This window comes from Hippoglossus hippoglossus, chromosome 17, assembly GCF_009819705.1.
Source record: "Hippoglossus hippoglossus isolate fHipHip1 chromosome 17, fHipHip1.pri, whole genome shotgun sequence".
Lineage (NCBI taxonomy): Eukaryota > Metazoa > Chordata > Actinopteri > Pleuronectiformes > Pleuronectidae > Hippoglossus > Hippoglossus hippoglossus.
The window spans coordinates 12,334,892-12,353,136 of record NC_047167.1 but is presented as its reverse complement, the minus strand read 5'-3'; the positions used below and the strand labels follow the sequence as shown (position 1 = coordinate 12,353,136).

The 18,245-nt window shown below is 41.8% G+C and overlaps 3 protein-coding genes across 42 annotated transcripts in view; 2 read left to right on the top strand and 1 right to left on the bottom strand.

Annotated features, from left to right (window-relative positions):
• Positions 1-7,643, top strand: part of LOC117778510 (muscleblind-like protein 1) — a 38,421-nt gene extending 30,778 nt beyond the window's left edge. For 14 of the 40 annotated variants that reach the window (XM_034614127.1, XM_034614129.1, XM_034614125.1 and 11 more), the window contains 6 exons: positions 886-1,039; positions 1,931-1,966; positions 2,725-2,813; positions 3,251-3,295; positions 3,990-4,061; positions 4,211-7,643. In XM_034614127.1, the coding sequence (XP_034470018.1) occupies positions 886-1,039; positions 1,931-1,966; positions 2,725-2,813; positions 3,251-3,295; positions 3,990-4,046 (381 nt within the window). In that variant the 3' untranslated portion in view covers positions 4,047-4,061; positions 4,211-7,643. The remainder of the gene's footprint in view (positions 1-885; positions 1,040-1,930; positions 1,967-2,724; positions 2,814-3,250; positions 3,296-3,989; positions 4,062-4,210) is intronic. The other 26 variants (XM_034614161.1, XM_034614153.1, XM_034614155.1 and 23 more) reach the window with 11 other exon arrangements.
• Positions 7,644-9,759: 2,116 nt separating this feature from the next.
• On the top strand, positions 9,760-11,806 carry LOC117778433 (ras-related protein Rap-2b-like). Its single transcript, XM_034613980.1, has one exon. The coding sequence runs from the start codon at positions 10,174-10,176 to the stop codon at positions 10,720-10,722; it is 549 nt and encodes a 182-aa protein (XP_034469871.1). The 5' UTR covers positions 9,760-10,173; the 3' UTR covers positions 10,723-11,806.
• Positions 11,807-16,466: 4,660 nt separating this feature from the next.
• On the bottom strand, positions 16,467-18,195 carry LOC117778109 (complement C1q-like protein 2). Its single transcript, XM_034613379.1, has 3 exons — positions 17,884-18,195; positions 17,672-17,794; positions 16,467-17,011 (listed from the first exon to the last, which is right to left on the bottom strand). The coding sequence occupies exons 1-3, from the start codon at positions 18,146-18,148 to the stop codon at positions 16,731-16,733; spliced, it is 669 nt and encodes a 222-aa protein (XP_034469270.1). The 5' UTR covers positions 18,149-18,195; the 3' UTR covers positions 16,467-16,730.
• Positions 18,196-18,245: the final 50 nt, after the last annotated feature.

The window sequence follows — 18,245 nt, the reverse complement described above, 5'->3', positions numbered from 1 at the left end:
GCTCAATCCAATGTGTGCATGTCTGTGTCGCTAGTGCATGTCAGATGGATAAGGGTGGGGCTAAGAGGAACAGTCTTTAAAACCATACAGGAGTGATCCCACCATAACAGATGGGTACAGTTCAAATGATAGTTCACTCCATCATCAAATCTTTTTCTCACGGATATTCAGACTTCAAGAATGGCCTCATGCCAAGATCAAATCCACATGCAGAGAATTTCATGGTGTAGCGTCTGACACTGGAAATGTCTTTTTTCATCCACAGTCTTTCTGACTCATGTCGCTTGGCCTGAGACCATTTTTGAAACGTGCCTGAGAGTGAACCATCACTTAAACATGGCTTCCACAGTTTATCATGGAGCTAGCAGTGCAGCTTCCCTCTCTCTGTGCTTCCTACCTGTTCCACCTCTTGTTAGCAGCCTTATTGTTTTGAACGTTAATGCTTGCTTATGTTGCACTTAGTCAGTCTTAGGAGGACAGAGGTAATAAATCTAAGTAAGCTTTCAGATAATATAATTACAATTAATGCTTGTTAGCCAGTAGCTCCAGTAGGCACCATGCTCCTGCTTGTGTAGTACTTGTGTCAGACTGCTGCTTGCTTGCTACTGATGATATGATGATATTGTTGTTGTTGTACACACAAGGATGTTATGATACTGTTCCTATGATGTTCTCTAACCTATGTACCTTTTTGTTTTCTTTTTTTTTGCCTCTCTCCAACACTCCAACTCTCTTTCTCTTTTCCACGCACCTCTCTCTCTCTCTCTCTCTCTCTCTCTCTCTCTCTCTCTCTCTCTCTCTCTCACTCTCTCTCTCCCTCTCTCTCTCTGTTGTTTTCTTTTTTTCTGTCCTTTCTCACTGACCTCCCTCCATCTGGCTGAGCAGGGCATCGCCCCTAATGTCATGGCTCCCATGCCTAAGCGGGCAGCCCTGGAGAAGGCCAACGGGGCCTCTGCCATGTTTAACACTGGCATGCTCCAGTACCAACAGGCGCTGGCCAACATGCAGTTTCAGCAGCAGGCTGCTTTCCTCCCATCAGGTATGGCTCCGAAAGCAACCACCGCTAGTGCTCTGGCCGCCCAGAGGATGCCTGGATCAGTGTGACCTGGCTCCTGTTTAACTGGAGTTGTTCAAAGTGGTAGACTGAAGTACAGAACAGATCCGCTGAGGACTATTTTCTTCCTTTTTATCTTTAGATAAAGGGAAGGTACAGATTTTATAAATGGTGAACCTGAACTTTAAGGGCTAGAAATGCTTTAACACATTTATGCATTATGCTTTGTATGGCACTGCATGATCACTAGAGTTGTTGAGAACAGATTAGAATATCTCTCTGCCTACTAATTGCCTTAATATAACTTTACATAGCTTCCTCCTGCTTCTCCTAGTACACGCAGGCTGATTGAGGAAGGCATGGACGTTTGAAAGAGAAAAGGATCAGAGTTTTTACTACTTGATCAAAGTGTCCACGGTGCGATCGCTCATGTTTTGATGATATAAGATGGCTGGGGCTTTGGCTTGGGCTAAGATGAAGGGCGCTGGATGGGTTGATTAATGGTATCTTGACAATAAAAAACAACATCAGGCTTCAGAGTCCGGCTTCATCTACTGTTCCTCTCACTTCTGTCTAGAGTGTGTATATAATGTTTAATACTTAATAGTCACAGCCATAATCGCACTGGCACTCTTGGTGTATTACACATTCATATGCATTACACTTCAGACAAAAGTTTGTACTCATTCTTTCATTTGATTGACAGATTAGTTCAACCCTTCGCCTTTTCCAATCACTGATGACTGTGTCGAAGAGATATTAACCTTTTTTTTCCCACCTTATCTCTCCCCCCTCACTCTAACGAACCTTGTGACGGGCTGTTTTGATTTCTCTCCCCTATCCAATCCACTTCCTGTTGCACTGCATGATGGGCAGGCTCAATATTGTGCATGACACCTGCAGCCGGCGTTGGTAGGTTCCAGCTTTCCTTCTTCAGTTTATCTGTTACCTCATGTCCGCGACTCACACGGCATCAAAATCCAGCCGTCACGTTCTACCGTGTCGTGTTCACAGACGCTTTGTCGTGTTAATATGAGATTTTGCTGACGTGAGAGTCACTGTTAGCGTCGTGTGAAGACACTTTTTGTGATGTGACGCATAAGCAAGAGGAAAGACACATTATGTGAAATGTAAATGTATATTACCTGTATGACCGCTGTTCAAAATATCAGGTTAACTGACATTTGTTGTGGTAACTTCTCTGCGTACACCTACTGTATAGTGCTTGACCACTCTCGTTCTCATGCCCTTCTAAACTTGGCTTCTGGCTGGTCTAACCTGACATCAATTAAAAAATCATTTTAAAAAGTGAGGGAGTTCAATTATAACCTTCCCCTTATCTCCTCTGTCATAAAGACTCTAAGACTCGTTGTTGTTACATCACTTTTATTTATATGTTGTTTTTTTGTAAAACGTTTGAGAAGGTAGTTCTCATGTAGAAGTAAAGTATCTCAAGTAAAGTATCTTTACTTACACATTTGTCTGTCATTTGCCACCATGGCACATCGAGTTCTCCAATCACGAGATGTCGGCAGAGGGAGGAAAGGGAACCAGTTAAATCGAATCCCTCTCTGTCTCCCTCTTCGCTCCTTCCCTCATTTGCCTGGTGTGTATGTGGCTACACTGCTCCTCTGTGTATTTTTGCTTACATGATTTTCCCTCCAAAAAAGTTCCCATGATGCACGGTGGTAATCCAGCCGCTGTGTCTGGAGCCTCCACATCTGCCACATCTCCCTTCGCAACTGCCTCCGCCAATCAGGTTTGCACCACTTCTGCCTCTCTCTCTATCTCTCTATCTCTCTATCTATCTCTCTATCTCTCTATCTCTCTGTCTCTCTATCTATCTATCTATCTATCTATCTATCTATCTATCTCTCTGTCTCTCTATCTATCTATCTATCTATCTATCTATCTATCTATCTATCTATCTATCTTTGCACATTGACGATCTGGGGATGCTTGTGTCTCACAGCGAGGGGTGGGTTGGGTATATGGTGGTACTCCCTCTTGTTGGCCTACACCAACATGTGTACATAGAATCATACTGTAACAATATTTTAAGACATTTTGTGACTTTTACCAGCATATTCTAGTTTTATTCATTTCCTAGATGATCTGTCTTTCTGGAGAAACATATTGTATTGCATTTGATGTGTCCTCATTGTAACCTCGATTTTTGTCCTTTCCCATTTTGAGGACTCTTCCTTATCAAAGTTGACTACCAACGAATACATGCAATTGGTATGTATGAGGTAGTTTTATTTTTTTGTTACATTTTTTTTAGAGCCATTCGCACAGCTTGTGCAACAATCGCTATCTGTGCCCTTTGGTGCTTGGCTATTTTTTCTTTCTTTTTTTCGCTGCTGCTTCCAGCACGTAAAGCAAAGCTTTACCATGTTCCTTGTGTTTAAAAGTTGGACATACTCATTATTAAAGTCAGCCAAGTTCTAAATTCAGTCTGTAGGAAGATTTGTGACATTTCATTCCTGTTGAAAGGATTTTGTGAACAGTTAGATTTGTAAAAGGTTTCAGCTGAAGTATCATGCAAATGTTCCAGTTTTCTGCATTTTATTCAGGTGTGCAGGTCAACAACATGGAGCACTTAGATTTGCATGGGGGAGTCACCTCACTGACTGACAGTTCCCCTGCCTCCCCCTCATCTCTCCCTCCCCTTACATCCCCCTCTTCCCCTCCCTGCTGCCCAGAAGTGTCTGTTTATTCTTGTTGACATGTCACACCACGAATGAATTGTGCCAAACAGTAGCCAGATTGCTTCCTCTATCTCGACATCTTCGTGCTTTTTCAGCAATGAACTCATCTCAGTGTGAGAGGATGTGTTTGAAATGTGTTGACCTGCGTTTGTCTTGTCAGCCAACGTCCTCACTAAGTGTTTTTTTCGTGCTTCATTTGATCCCTGTCTTTTTTCTACCCCCAGATTCCAATAATATCTGCAGATCATCTGAGTAGTCACAAGTACTTGACTCAAATGTAGTTCCTCTCAAGAACAGTGAGTTCCCGTTTCAGTCCTCACACTCTTAAGAATTTACTTTTGAGTCCAACTTTTACATTTTCATTCTGTCTGCCTCTGTGGCAGAACTTTTAAACGTTTAATGCAATGTAAAAATCTTTATAAGGGAAATTCATTATGTCTTACAGATCAAATGAATGTGTGCTGGCACCGTCCAAGCCAAAAGAGTTCAGCCTTTATGTACATAACCTTCAGAATGTCAAAGCAATGGGACGAGGAGGGTCTGCCATCTCTTAGCCGGTCCACAAAGCTGGTCTCATCACACACGTAAACATCAAGGGTGCAACACACGATCTGTGCCATGTTCCCACATATCAATGTCAAGAAGAATTTGTTGTCAAATTCAACGTCCAGCCGAGAGAAGAGGATGTTCTTGGTGCCGGGGTCAGTGCGTCTCCCCTCAGTGGGAAGCGTTCACATTACACCTTTGTGTCTGACTCAGTCATAGCACTCAATTTGTTCTAATCGTTAACATTACTGCACGCACAGAAGGTCAAGAGCGTGGTTGCATGAAGCAACATCCAGTGCTGGTACGTTAGTAGACCAAGATTTATCTTTCCTTTTTTATTTGTTCTGCTTTATTTTTATTTCTTTGTTTAATCGATAGCCATATTTCATAGTTTACAAGTGAAACGCAAACATGCACCTTGAATTTCAATTGAAATCTGAATGGCACAATGATTTTAACAGGAATTTTTTTTCTCGCCAAAAGAATTAGGCATGTACAGTATTGTGTTTTTACTGCTACTAGTGAAACTAGATGTTGAAATGAGGGTCTTGGACATATGAATGTTCTGGGTAAACCAACATACCTGTGTACCTTGAAAGCACAGCCAGGCTAGCTTTTTCTCACCTTGTCATGTGCCATCATGGCCATACAGCTAAAACCAGAGTGTTATCTCAGCAGTGTTATATGTTTACCGAAGGTAAAAGTTTTATATGGCTCTTTTTTTGTATTGTTTTCGTTTTTTAACTTTAATCTAATTAATCAGTTTTAGAAGTGGGGTTTTGCCATTTTCTTGTTTTTGAAATTAAAAATTGAGGGGGTTTCTAAAGTTTATCATACCTCTTTTCTAGTACTAGTGTTATGTTTTTTTTTTCATTTTTATTGGGATTAAGCTGTTGCTCAAGTCCATTGACTCTAAAGCCTGGTGAAGTAGAGGGTGTAGCTTCAGTTGACATCGTGTTACCTTGTTCCCGCTCTTTAAAAGAGAGGCGACTCTGAAACTGTGTCTCCAAGAAGCACTGTTGAGCCATGTGTAGATAGGAATTTAAAACAACAGACCCAAAGGTCTATCGGTCATTTTAACCACATGTGCACTTGAACAACTGTTTGTCGGATCACCCTGTTTTCATTTCTCACCCCATTTTAAGCCCACTTTCATTTTTTGAAGAAATACAAAACATCATATGACTCTGAATTGTATTTCAGGCAAAACATGAAGGTCGTCATTCACTTGTAGATCTGACTATGGATACCAAAGCACAGTTTTTCTTCATAATCGTATTCACAAAAGTTTATAGAAGCATCTCTCCTGAGGCTCAAACATTTAAGGAAACATGTTTATCATCCGTCAGTTTTTTATGATCACTTCCTGTTCTGTTTTCACAGAGGTGTGTAGTGTGTCTTTACCGATTGTAATGTACCTAACAAAGCCTTAGATTACAATTAATGGGTCCCGACCCAATCAAATGTACTTTCAATCACCATGCAGGTAAAGAACACCAATGACGTTTTATGGTTCTCTCACGTGCCGCTTATGATCTTTTTTTTTTTTTAGTTCATTCTCTCTATGTAAAAGTAACAATTACTCTCTTAAATTTCATTCAACTTATGTGTTATGTACTACTTAAGGATTTGAATCTATTTGAGGTATGTAGTTGTAGATTTTTTCGTTTTTTTTTTTTTGCCTTACTATATATTACTTGACAACATTGATATAGCCGTTGTAGATTTTGAGGTAGTATGACATTCATAACTTTTTCAAACCATATAAATGATAATGTGTTGAGTCAGTTTTAAATATTCACTTCATTCATATAGCTGGACGTCTTTTTCAGTTGATGTTACATTATCACTTAATTTTGTTGATGAAAGACTTTTTTTGATACAAGGAATGAGATCAGTTAATTTGCTGCCACTGCAGCATCAAAACAACTAATGTTTGAACCTTAAATTTTCCTTGTAAAATGTCAAGATCACATTTGAAAATATATTGTATTGAGATATAGATTGTCCATGTTTAAGAGTACAAATTATTTTCTACTGTATCCATTTCAAAAAGATATGTACTTTTGTTGGAATATTTCTTAAGTTTGCCCTGAATGTCAGGCCAAAACGAGCAGTGAAATTGACGGGTGTCTGGATGTTAGTGAGATTAGGAGCGAGAGAGAAACAGACTTTTCCGGACTGGAGGAGTCACGAAATGCTGCAGACGATGAGTTCTAACCTAAGGGACGAAGGTTGACTTTTTGCACTTCTGTATATAGTCAAATGAACAGAGAAAAAAAATGTGTATCATATTGAGATATTATTTTGAATAAAAAAAATATCTATAATTATAAGGAATTTTGTTAGATTAATTTAAATTCTTAAATTAGAAGACCAGCTAAAAAAATTGCTTGCAAAGAAGGGCACTAGTTTCTTGGCCAAATGCATTCAGAGAAAGCTATGCGCTTTTTGTCTTATTTTATCAGTGGCTAGTATTGCCAGGGAATGTTGTCGGGGAGTAGACATCCCCATGTCATGCAGACTCCACCCCTCTCATTGGATAACGCATCCAACGATGTCCATGTATCATTTGTTGGACTTGGTCATGCAGTATTGCTGCTCCCATGGTATAGTTGACACATAAAACTATCAGAGATTTGTATTCTATTATAGTTTGATTGAATGCATGTAAAAGTACAAACATTTAAACACAAGCAACTGCGTAGTTACAGTATGTAAGGAAAAATAACACATTCAGAATACACAGTAATATGTTTATTTACAGTAGATAACATCCACAGTGGGGAGAAATAATACTACAAAAACAAGTCATCTTACTCTTGTGTGATGAAATATTTTTCCAAGTAAACATGTTATTTAAAGAATGATAAAATATTAGCACTCATCCACCCCAGATACTTTCTCATAGCCATATAATTACACCGACTCTGTGCACTCAGCAGGTGAAGGCTCACCACACCAAATGCATATTTGGCCAATTAGTATTTCAGATGAATGTAAGAGTCACCAGTCAGCACCGAGCATGTTTCTAATGCTGGCTGCTGCGTCGGCACCAAAGAACCAAAGCACCGTTTTCTCCAAATCCGATGTTCGGCCTCCTGGCGCGAACAGAGGTTTCTCTTCCCTGCTGGGGGCACATGTACGCTTTGACTGCTTTTTACTTGTAAGTGCAACCATCAATTATGTATTTGCTAACAACTGCAACACAATAATGTAATATTCTGTCTTCAGATTTGTTTATGCACATTTTATTGTTGCCATAATTGACTCTTGCTGTATGGATGAAAAAAAAAAATCTGAATAAAACAATATTTGATTTGCTCATGCAACAGTTGTGTGGTAACAGTTTTTCTGTGTGCTCTTGATGTGTGGTTCAATCAGCTCTTGATGTGTGGTTCAATCAAACACTCTGTATTATTCAGTTAATACCTAAAAGTTAAGATATCCCTGAATTCAACTTAATATTTATTAACTGGAAAACCTATAATGCAAGGATTCCCCATATTTTGGTCCAGTTATTATATGTGGGGGTCTGTATGGCATATCTTTTTCTGTACATCAACAGAAGAGAGTGGAGTGGAGAGAGTGTATGAAGTTCAGATGGTGTGAGTGTCTTATCCCAAGTAGTTCATTCCAATCTGTGATCCAAGTGCAAACCAACGTTAAAGTTGCAGTGTGTAGAATTTAGTGACATCTAGTGGTGAAGTTGGATGTGGCAGCTGAACACCCCTCACCTCATCCTCCCCTTCCACACATGAAAGAGAACCTGTGGTTACCTTCAGTTTTCATAAAAACTCAAAGGGTGTTTAGTTTGTCCAGTCTGGGCTACTACAAGAAACATGGCGGCCTCCATAGAGAGGACCCCCCCTGATGTAAATATGAAGTATTTCAACATAAAGGGCCCATTCTAGGGTAAATAAAACAACAATTTGTATAATTTAGATAAAACACACTTGTGAAAACATCACTAGGTTTATTTTATATTAAATTTCTGTCAATAGATCCCTTTCACCTAAATTTTACACACTGGACCTTTAAATCGCACGTCACGTTAAAACTGACAATGCAAACAGAAACTACAAATACAACAGAAAAATGCTGCGTATACATTAATGTATCAGTAATAATAATCCAACAATGTAAGATATCATAAGCTCAGGGTGTAGAGCGGGTCGTCCACAAACCAGATATGCAGTGGTATGATCCCCGGCTCCTCGAGTCCTAGGGCAAGATACTGAACCCCAGATTTTAAACTTTTACTTGCATACATTTTCATGCTATTATTGCTTATTTAACTCAAGTAATACAATTATTTGCCCAATATCAGCTGGGGTGGGGTCTCGCTCTCTTAATTGTTTGTTTTGTTTCACTTATATTTTTCATTTTTAACATGTAAAGCAACATGTAACTGTGTTTTGAAAGGTGCTTTATAGATAAAGTTTATTATTATTATTATCAATATGTGTGTGAATGTCTAAAAGCTGACATTTGTAAATTGGTTAATGACTTAATGAATGACCTCTTTAACATGCTCATGTCAAGGCCACTCATAATTACAGTGGGCAGCTCAAGAGCCTCCATCTGCTTGAGTGCAGTGACCGTGAGTGTGTGAGGTCAGAGGTCACGTGGCCCGGAGCGCACACAGCACAGACATGCCCCATGCCTGCAGTGTTTGGTTCATCCGAGTGGTGCGGGGAAGGAAGCGTGGAAACTGAATCCATTTAGCTCGGCGTGGTAAAGGGAGGCAAATTATCTAAAGTGATAAACCTGTTAGCTAACTGTGGGCAGGCAGTGTGGTGGCCGCAGGCTCCCGGTGCCGTTAGCTTGCTAAGTTAACGTGCTAGGTAGTTTAGAAGCAAAATATTGTGCCGTTTGGAACAGGCCACCTTTGGTGAAGGCAGTTGGACCAAGTAAGAGGCTACACATAATCGGCAGACTTTATCCTCCTGGCCTACTAGTATAAAGTTCGTAGAAATTCAGGAGAATCCGATGTGAGAACACAGCAGGAGGTCCCGCGCTGGTTGATGGCGTTTCTATTGGTGACAGACGCAAAGAGGAAAAAAACGAACAAAAATAAAACAAAAAGGCGGTGACACACTCGTAGAAGACACCGACCAAGACGTCACGAGCGTTTGCTGCGATAAGAGCAGACGACGGTGTCTGTTTGTTGAAAAGAAAATCACGTGATCTCCGCAGCGGAGTTAATACGTCACTTCCTGCCTCTGTCTGCTCCACCGCTCTCCTGAATAATGCAGAGGATTTGTTGATGTGCAGAAAACTCTGGGTAAACTCTGGAGCCAATTCTCCAGACTTCACCCACAGATCATGTCTGAACACAGCTTCAGTGAGGCGTCTCACTCCTGCTACTCAGAGAACCGGGGCTACACCAGTAACCTTTTTTCTGCTGCTGCTCCTTTAAGGAAGCGGAACTGAGCCTCGGCAGTTTGTGTGACGCGCACACGGAGGATGTGGGCAGGAAGCACAGGAGCGATCACGCTTCCCAGTCGCACCGACGCACGACACGACAGCGCGACCCAGACGCGCCTCGGTTCGCCACGCTGATGTCCAGGAGCGGCCGCTCTCCTCGGATCAGCGCCCCGCGGCCGTCGCAGCGCAGGCCCGCCCGGAGGAGGAATCTCCGGCGTGGGATTTGACTCCTCTCCCGAGCGAGAGCGCAGCCTCCCCCGGCCTCCGCGCTTTGAAAACATCGGGGCTGGTCAGCGGGTGGGAGAGAGAAGGAGAGAGAGAGAGAGCGAGAGCGAGCAAGAGAGAGAGAGAGAGAGAGGAGGCGATCGTCGCGGAAAAAAAGAGGTGTCTGGCTTTTCTTCCTCCCCCCTCCTCCTCCTCTCCTCCCCGGCCATGAGGGAGTACAAAGTGGTCGTGCTGGGGTCGGGCGGAGTCGGCAAATCCGCGCTCACCGTCCAGTTCGTGACGGGCTCCTTCATCGAGAAGTACGACCCCACGATAGAGGATTTCTACCGGAAGGAGATCGAGGTGGACTCGTCGCCGTCGGTGCTGGAGATCCTGGACACCGCGGGCACCGAGCAGTTCGCCTCCATGCGGGACCTGTACATCAAGAACGGCCAGGGCTTCATCCTGGTCTACAGCCTGGTGAACCAGCAGAGCTTCCAGGACATCAAGCCGATGAGGGACCAGATCATCCGGGTGAAGCGGTACGAGCGGGTGCCGATGATCCTGGTGGGCAACAAGGTGGACCTGGAGGGGGAGAGGGAGGTGAGCTCCGGGGAGGGCAAGGCGCTGGCCCAGGAGTGGAGCTGCCCCTTCATGGAAACCTCCGCCAAGAATAAAGGCTCGGTGGACGAACTGTTTGCGGAGATCGTCCGACAGATGAACTACTCAACTGTCCCCAGTGGTGGAGACAAGTGCTGCTCGTGTGTCCTGTTCTGAAAACAAATCAACAAACAGAAACCCGAGCTCCGGACTTGTCCCTGCAAGAAGTATTCCCTCTCCTCACACTGTTGTCTTATTGTTGCACACAAACCTGAAAGAAATCTAACGACGACGACAACAATCGACGATGTATCATAGTCTGGAAAAGTGTTTACATGACAAAGTACTTGAATGTTTTTGGGATTTTTTCTTTTTATAGCTTTGTATATGACACTTCTCTGGAAATGTGCCTCAATGGGAATGTCTTATTGTGAAACCTAAGAGACACGTGTTTTCAGTTTCTCTCCTTTCTTCTGTTCGTGGTTTTATCTGTTGAGTTGTACTGTGTCATCTTCATCTTGGAGCCGGGTGGTGTTGATGATGATGATGATGGTGGGGGGTTACTAAACCCTGTTATTAGGCCTCGTCATATTTAAAATCTCTCAAATCCAATCTACAGGTGCAGACCCTCCCACTAAGATGCTGTATTTTGAAGCTGTGGATTGTGGTGGAGTTGTGTAACGCCTACATATCTTTTATTCCCCCCCCCCCCCCCCCCCTCTCTCTCTCTGCTCTGGTGGATTTATCATGGAACTTGCACTTAGCTGCACAAACGAGGACCTTAGTGCATCGCTGTTGCTGCATGGGGGGAAACGCCAAGACCCCCATGTCAAGTGCCTTCCCCAAGAAATCTCCCGTGACGGTGCCAACAGATGAGCCCTAACCTTCCTCTGCAGTGCGTCTCGATGGCAATCAGAACTTTCTTTTTTTTTTTTTTAGCAGTTTTCGGTATAATCTCTAGTTTCATTTGGTGTTAAAAGTAGGACGCTCCTGTTTTACTGGCGGGAGGCTACAACGCTCGGAACAGACCCGCTTGTCCCAGGGTCCGATTCAGGCCGTTTCTTCGAGGTACTGGTCCAACAAGAACATTTAGTTTCTCTGAAGCCATGTTTGTCGGTATTACCTAGACTTTGATTTTTTTCCTTTTCTAAAAATGTGACATTTTGGACATAACCGTAATTGTAATTCTCCCTTTGGACAAATCTTCTGCCATCGAACTGTCGGTTTGAAAGACTTGTAATACAAAAAGCATTTTATGTAACACTGTGTGCTGTGATTGACTCTGCCGGTAACCCAACAGTTTGTACATTTTACTCCAGATAAGTAACAACGTCTCGGCAACAACTCAAAAACCATTATGACGTTATAACCTAACTTTGGGGGAAATCGGACTGATCGGTTTTACAATTCAACTTTAACTGTTATAATCACCCATGATGCTTTTATATAGAGGATAGCATACTGTTAAGATAAATGTGGAGCTGGAAGAGCTTTAAAACAATAAGAGAATAATCTCTGTGACCTAGAGGGAGATATAGCACGTTAAAGAAGTTAAAAGCCGTTTTCAGACATGATCTCCAGAAAATAAATGGAAAATTAGGTCTGGACATTTTGTCTTTCACGTATGAAGAACGCAGCAGGTTTCATTCAGGCATGCAGAAGGCAGGACATAACATAGATTCAGCTGCGCAAATCCTTGTTTATAGCACATTGACCCAGGCCCTTGGGACCAAAGCTTTTGAATCTCGTCTTTCCGAGTTTACATCTTCGGCTCCTTTATTTTCATCCTGAGATATTTTTATTCTTTTTTCGGGACATTTTCCCGCTGTGTTGTCACATGGGCTCACTCCGACATTTTCCGGACACTTTACTAGAGGGCTGGCGGGAAAGGTTCCGGAAAATGTCCAAATAGAGCAACGGACTTGGACATTTGCGTTCTCACATACAGCTCCTCTGTAAAATTTCAGTTCAGTGCCTGTCTGAAAGCAGCTGAAATGTCACAGTTCCCCAACAAAGAACAAACTTAATGAGCCCTAATCTCCCTGACACGCGAAATTTCAGTTCTGTGGGTTCCTTATTCGACCAAACTAGCATGTCAAATTTCACCGATATCTATGACGAAGGAAAGTGTGAAATTAAGCAAAAACTCTTTAAGCTCCAGCTTCACTGAATTGAGGATTTCTTTTTACATCGATAGAATTTGAATATCAATATAAGTTTTAAAGAGTAGGTCGCATAAACCAACTAATTTAAAGATGTCACCCAAGGCTCTGGGAACTTAAACTTTTCAGTGCTTTTTCTATCTTATAGCAAAATCAATGAATCCCCAAAAATCCAATAAAAATAATAACTGGCAGTTACGTTGGTCTTTAGATGTCATTTTAACCGATGTGGCAGTAGAGGCCTCAATTGACACGTGTTTACAAAAATGAATGTTTGCTACTTGTATGACATGTGAATGGTCTTCTATAAAGTCAGTGATCACAGCCATTTGAAAAACAAAACGCCTCAGTCCAGTTGTTTAGTCAGTGAGTCGGGTTTCCAGTAAGTGTGTTTAGCTACTTCTTGCCACATGTTTTCTGGCCTGCAGAGCGGAGGACAGAGGGGGGTTCTGTGTCTGTGGCCAAGTTCACTCAGCCATACGTACTGTAGGCTGCCATTTGGTGAGCTGTTCCCCCAACCGGCCAATGAGCAATGAGATTCAAGATCTGGGCAGCACATTCAATCCAACGCCCGCTTTCGCTATTCAAGTCCCATGTGAGGACAGTGAAGTCTTATCAATGCTCACTGTGTTGTCGTCATAAGTAGCTGCAACTGTCAGTGCAAAGTTGTCTCATCTACAACTCACCACTGTGCAGTAAGTCATAGCTCAGAGTCCTTTTTTTATCTGATGAGAAAAAACGTCTTTCCTTTTTAGATGCATGGGAAACGTGACACTCAAACTGACTTTTGCTCACTATCAAAAAAAGACATACTGTATTTTCTTTAGACGTCGGTAGATTGAGAAAAACCCATCAGTAAAACACAGCAACTGATCCAAGCAAGTATAATACTTATACACAAGACTCAGACATACAGATTTATTATGTGAAACACTGGTGTTTCTACCCAATTGTATATAAATTGGTGGTTTGTGAGTTTTTCTTGTTTGATGACCACTCAAAGTGCTTTACAGAACAGTTTTTGACCTTCACCCATTTACTCACATTCATACTATATGCCACACTTTTTTTGGCCCAGCTGTCCGGGGCCACTTGGGGTTCAATGTTTTGCCCTTCAGCAGGGAGCCAAGAGTCGAACCACCAACCCTCTGGTTAGTGGACAACCCACCTGAGCCAATGAACCACAAACCCAGCTTCTCCTACAACAGTGAAAAGATGCTTTCCCACTGTTGCATCAGTATGAACAAAACTTTTTCCCGTAAAAATACCAGTGATGATCCCGATGAAGAATTGTTGTCTGACTGCGGGACTGAGTTTACAAGATGCATGTTTGTGGTGGTATTACATCATCTCCATGTAATTCTCTATTCTCGCACATTTCCATCAGGCATTGACGCTCATTGGTTCCACATCTGCACAGTTTCATTCATGTGACGTGGGAGGTGTGGGCCGGCATCACCATTTCTGAGTTTCCCAAGTGAATCTATTAAATCTCACATTCCACGTGAGACAGTTTAGCCGGAGGGTCAAAACAAGATGGTGGGCAGGCAGACTCAGACAAGAAAATATAAAGAAAAAGGAAAAATGACAAAATATACAACTCAAGGCCTGTGTTGGTGCTAACTCCATTTTCTTCTCCAATTTTCCCAGTCCCAACTCAATTCAGCCGGTCATATAGGGTGTTCAATTCCCAACTTCAGCCTGAACCACAATGAGCAGGGAACCAGGCACAGTACTTTTCCTGCACACACAATCTTCTAACCTTATTTTACCCCTAAAGAAGCTTATTCACTTTAATAGATGTCTCTTTAAAAAGGAAATAAATTAGAATTCAACCGACATTGCGCGACAATCACAAAAACAAACTTTCCCGTAAAAAATAAAACCCTCTCACTTGGTTTGTCCCAGTGATGTCGTCCGTGACATCACCAAGAGTATAGAAATCAGGAAATGCCTGGTGGTGCCATCTCATGAAACACATGGTGATGATGAACCCCGGGAACAATTAAACAAAGTTATAACCTGCAACATGATGAAAGGTAACTAAACTAAGTGATAGGTTTGTTTGCTTTAATATACTCATTTACTTTGATGTGAACTGTAACATCGACCAACACAAACAAACTCGGGGCGGTCGGTGAGGCAATGTTACAAAAGTAATGGTAAATTACAGTAAAATGAACATTTGTAGAAAGTAATGAGTGCAAGGTGAAATGTGGACAAAGGGTGAGTTAAGAGTGGTTCTCATTCCCTTTGTGACAATTACAACAGTCCTCTAAAGCAGAGGTTCCCAAACCTTCCAGCACATGACCTCCAAAATAACCGTGTGTCAGTCATTTGCAACACTCATTATCCCAAAGGATATTTATTTGAGCGAGATCCCAGTAAAAATTCCCCTACGTGCACATGTCCCAGTGTTTCCTGTGGTGCTGTAAACTGACCTGCTGTAGCCGAAGCTGTCACATGGAGACAAAGACAGCAGTATGTTTTTAGCTGTTGTAACAATTATGGTTCAAATTTGCTATTCTGGATTGTTTTTAGATTGTATTTGCTTTCTGGAAATCATCTTGCGACCCTCCTCCTGTGGCTCGGGACCCGTCGGTGGACCCCGACCCCCTAGTTTGGAAGCTATTGATCTACAGTATGATCGCTGCCTGTAAAACTCCTGTATTTCTCCTCCACATCTTCATAGATCATAGCTGTGGTGTTCAGAAGGTCATGATGTGATGATGTGAAATCAACATGTGAGATGTTTTATAAAGTCAGCTTTTATAACTTTAGGGAAAAAAACTTCAGTCATATTTTTGCAATAGTAAAGATATGCTTTCCTTACATTTGCTCCCAGGGTTTTTGGTATTACCTTTTCACCTACGCACAAATTATATAATTAAAATATTACAAATTCAGTTTTCCCCACATCTCACAGTTGGAGGTTTGCCTGAAATCCAACATCTTCTGCCTGCAGCATATTACACAAACTCTACTGTTCATCCAGCACTGGCACTGAATAGCAATACAAGTAAGTTAAGAACAGTTTTCCTGTTCAGTTTATCCGCTGCAGCATTTAACCTAAAGCCACAACACGCTGCATCAGCATTTCACTGCACGAGAGTCTGTCAACTGCGGTTCACTGTTACGCTGGGTTTATATGGGGAAAAGGGAAGGGTGGATGTCAGGGCACTTCCTGTGTTGTGGTAACTTCACCACACATCTATGAAATGTTGAAATAGCTGCAGTTCCTCTCAACCATGCTGTAATATACACTGTAGTTTACATTGTCACAGCCTGTGCTTCCTCATATGTCCATAAACCAGGACATGACCTCAGTCCTGTCATGCTCCAAGACTTTTTCTTTGTTTCGACCTGAGCAAAGCCTCATGCTCTTCAGTAAATATAATCAAAGTTAGACTGGAGCATTTGATGTTGAGGAATCAATGTCAGTTGTGTGGCTGTGCATGCAAAGGCTCTGCGTGATCTGGTTTGAGTGAAGAGCCTGGATCATATGATGCATATGAACAGTAGTTGTTACTGTTTGTCTATGAGCTGCTTGGGCAGACGGGCTGAGACAGAAGTTGTCATACTGTGTCTGATAGACAGTCTAATTTCTATAAAAGATATATATGTAACAGTTCTTTATTACAATGTCAACAGACAAAAAATGTGAACGGGGGTTTTGAATTTGACTTGCAGTGATGTAAAAAAGGAAATTAGATATACATTTTTTAATAATGGCACCATTTTTGAGCTGGAGTCATAGTGTGTTTATTGATTAAAAAGAAACACAATACAAAGACAAACATAATCAATTAATATAGAACTTTCAATTTACCAAATTTTGATCAGGATCCCGTTTAACTTGATTTATTATTATACAGTATTTTCATTAATTCAAGTTTCAGGTCAGCTCTAAACACCTTAATTCATTAAACATTACCCCAATTTAAGTAATAATGTACTGCCGTCCGGCAGCTGAAGATTGCTGACCTCACTGACTCTCTGTTCTCTCTCTGAAGTTTATTTTTCTCACAAAGCGAATAACAGATGTCCAATGAAGGTGCTGTGGTTATTAATATTATCAAAAATCCACGTATTCTCCCGGAGCCTCATGTACATCTGGTCTCCCACATTAAGATGTATAGTCATGCCGTTAGCTGCCGTCTCATAGCGATTTCCAAATGGATGATTGAACACGGTAACGATCTGCACTCCATTCTTCATGAGTCGCAGCCCCATTGGCTTAATTGATCTATTATGACCAGAGAAGCTGAAGTAATAAATTCCTCGGACTGGAGCAATGAAAATACCTGAGGATGATAAACAGAGAGACAGTTACATGTTATTAAACTGTAAGCACGATCAAAGACAACTGGAATGGCACTGAGTAGAGCACATTCTTCCGCCAAGGCCCAAAAGTCTCAAGTTAGAAAAATTAGTTATTAAAATTAGTCAAGCTGCACCAAATTACACACACTCAAAGATATTAGTTCTCTAAAATATGCTTGATTTTTATGCCTCCGCCTCGGCAACAGCCAATGGCCGGAGGCAGTATGTTATCGGGTTGTCTGTCTGTCCCATTCGTGTGAATGAAATATCCCAAGAACGCCTTTTGGGGGAATTTCTTAGATTTTGGTGGTCAAAGAGCAAGGTCATGGTGGCCTCACCAAACCTGTTGTTGGCCTCTTGAGTCTGATATCTCACACCAGCTTTAGGGAATTTATTTCACTTTTAAACAGTAATTTATTTCACTTTTAAACAGTTGTCACAATGTTCAAGTGTTCTGGATCTGCCCCCTCATCCAGATCCGTACCAAATTTGAAAAGTTTCTTCCTCGACTCATTCCGCATCGTTCCACCAAGTTTCATGGAAATCGGTTTTGTTGGTTTTGTGTTATCGTGCTTGTTAACAAACAAACCAACAAACAATCAAACGGACAGTTAATTATTTACAAAGTGAACAAAGTTTACCTGTAGAAGGGTTGTATGAGCCTGTGTTTGAGTGGACGTTCTTGTAGGTCAGTGTGATCTCAGTGTTGTAAGGTCCAATATTTCCAACATTGCCCAAGGCTGCTCCGAATGCCACCCGGTTACCTTGAGAGGCAAAATGAAAACAGAGTTATATAACAACATTTTATGACACATAGTTTCATTCAGAAGAAAAACCTACTGAACGATCTTACCTTGGAGCTCCATCTTCAGATCCTCTAACTTTTTCTCAGTGTTTCTCTGCTTGGCCTCCACTTCTCTCAAGGCATTAAGAAGATAGTTATCCAAACTCTTGCCCCCGCAGTTACAAGCAGATTTGATGCCTGGACTCTGGATGCTGTTGGTGTCTTCTGCCTGTTGATCCAGATGCAGGACCTCAGCCACACACAAGGTGAAGAGCGATAAACCCAACACAATCATCAAGGTCTTCATCTTTGAATTTTTTCTGTTTGTCTGCATCAGCTCTTGCCACTATGCCTTATATAGCACGCAAAGAAGGAAGTACCAGTGTGTTTTTCCAGAAAGGTGGTTTTGTCTGTAAGATATGATAAGAAGG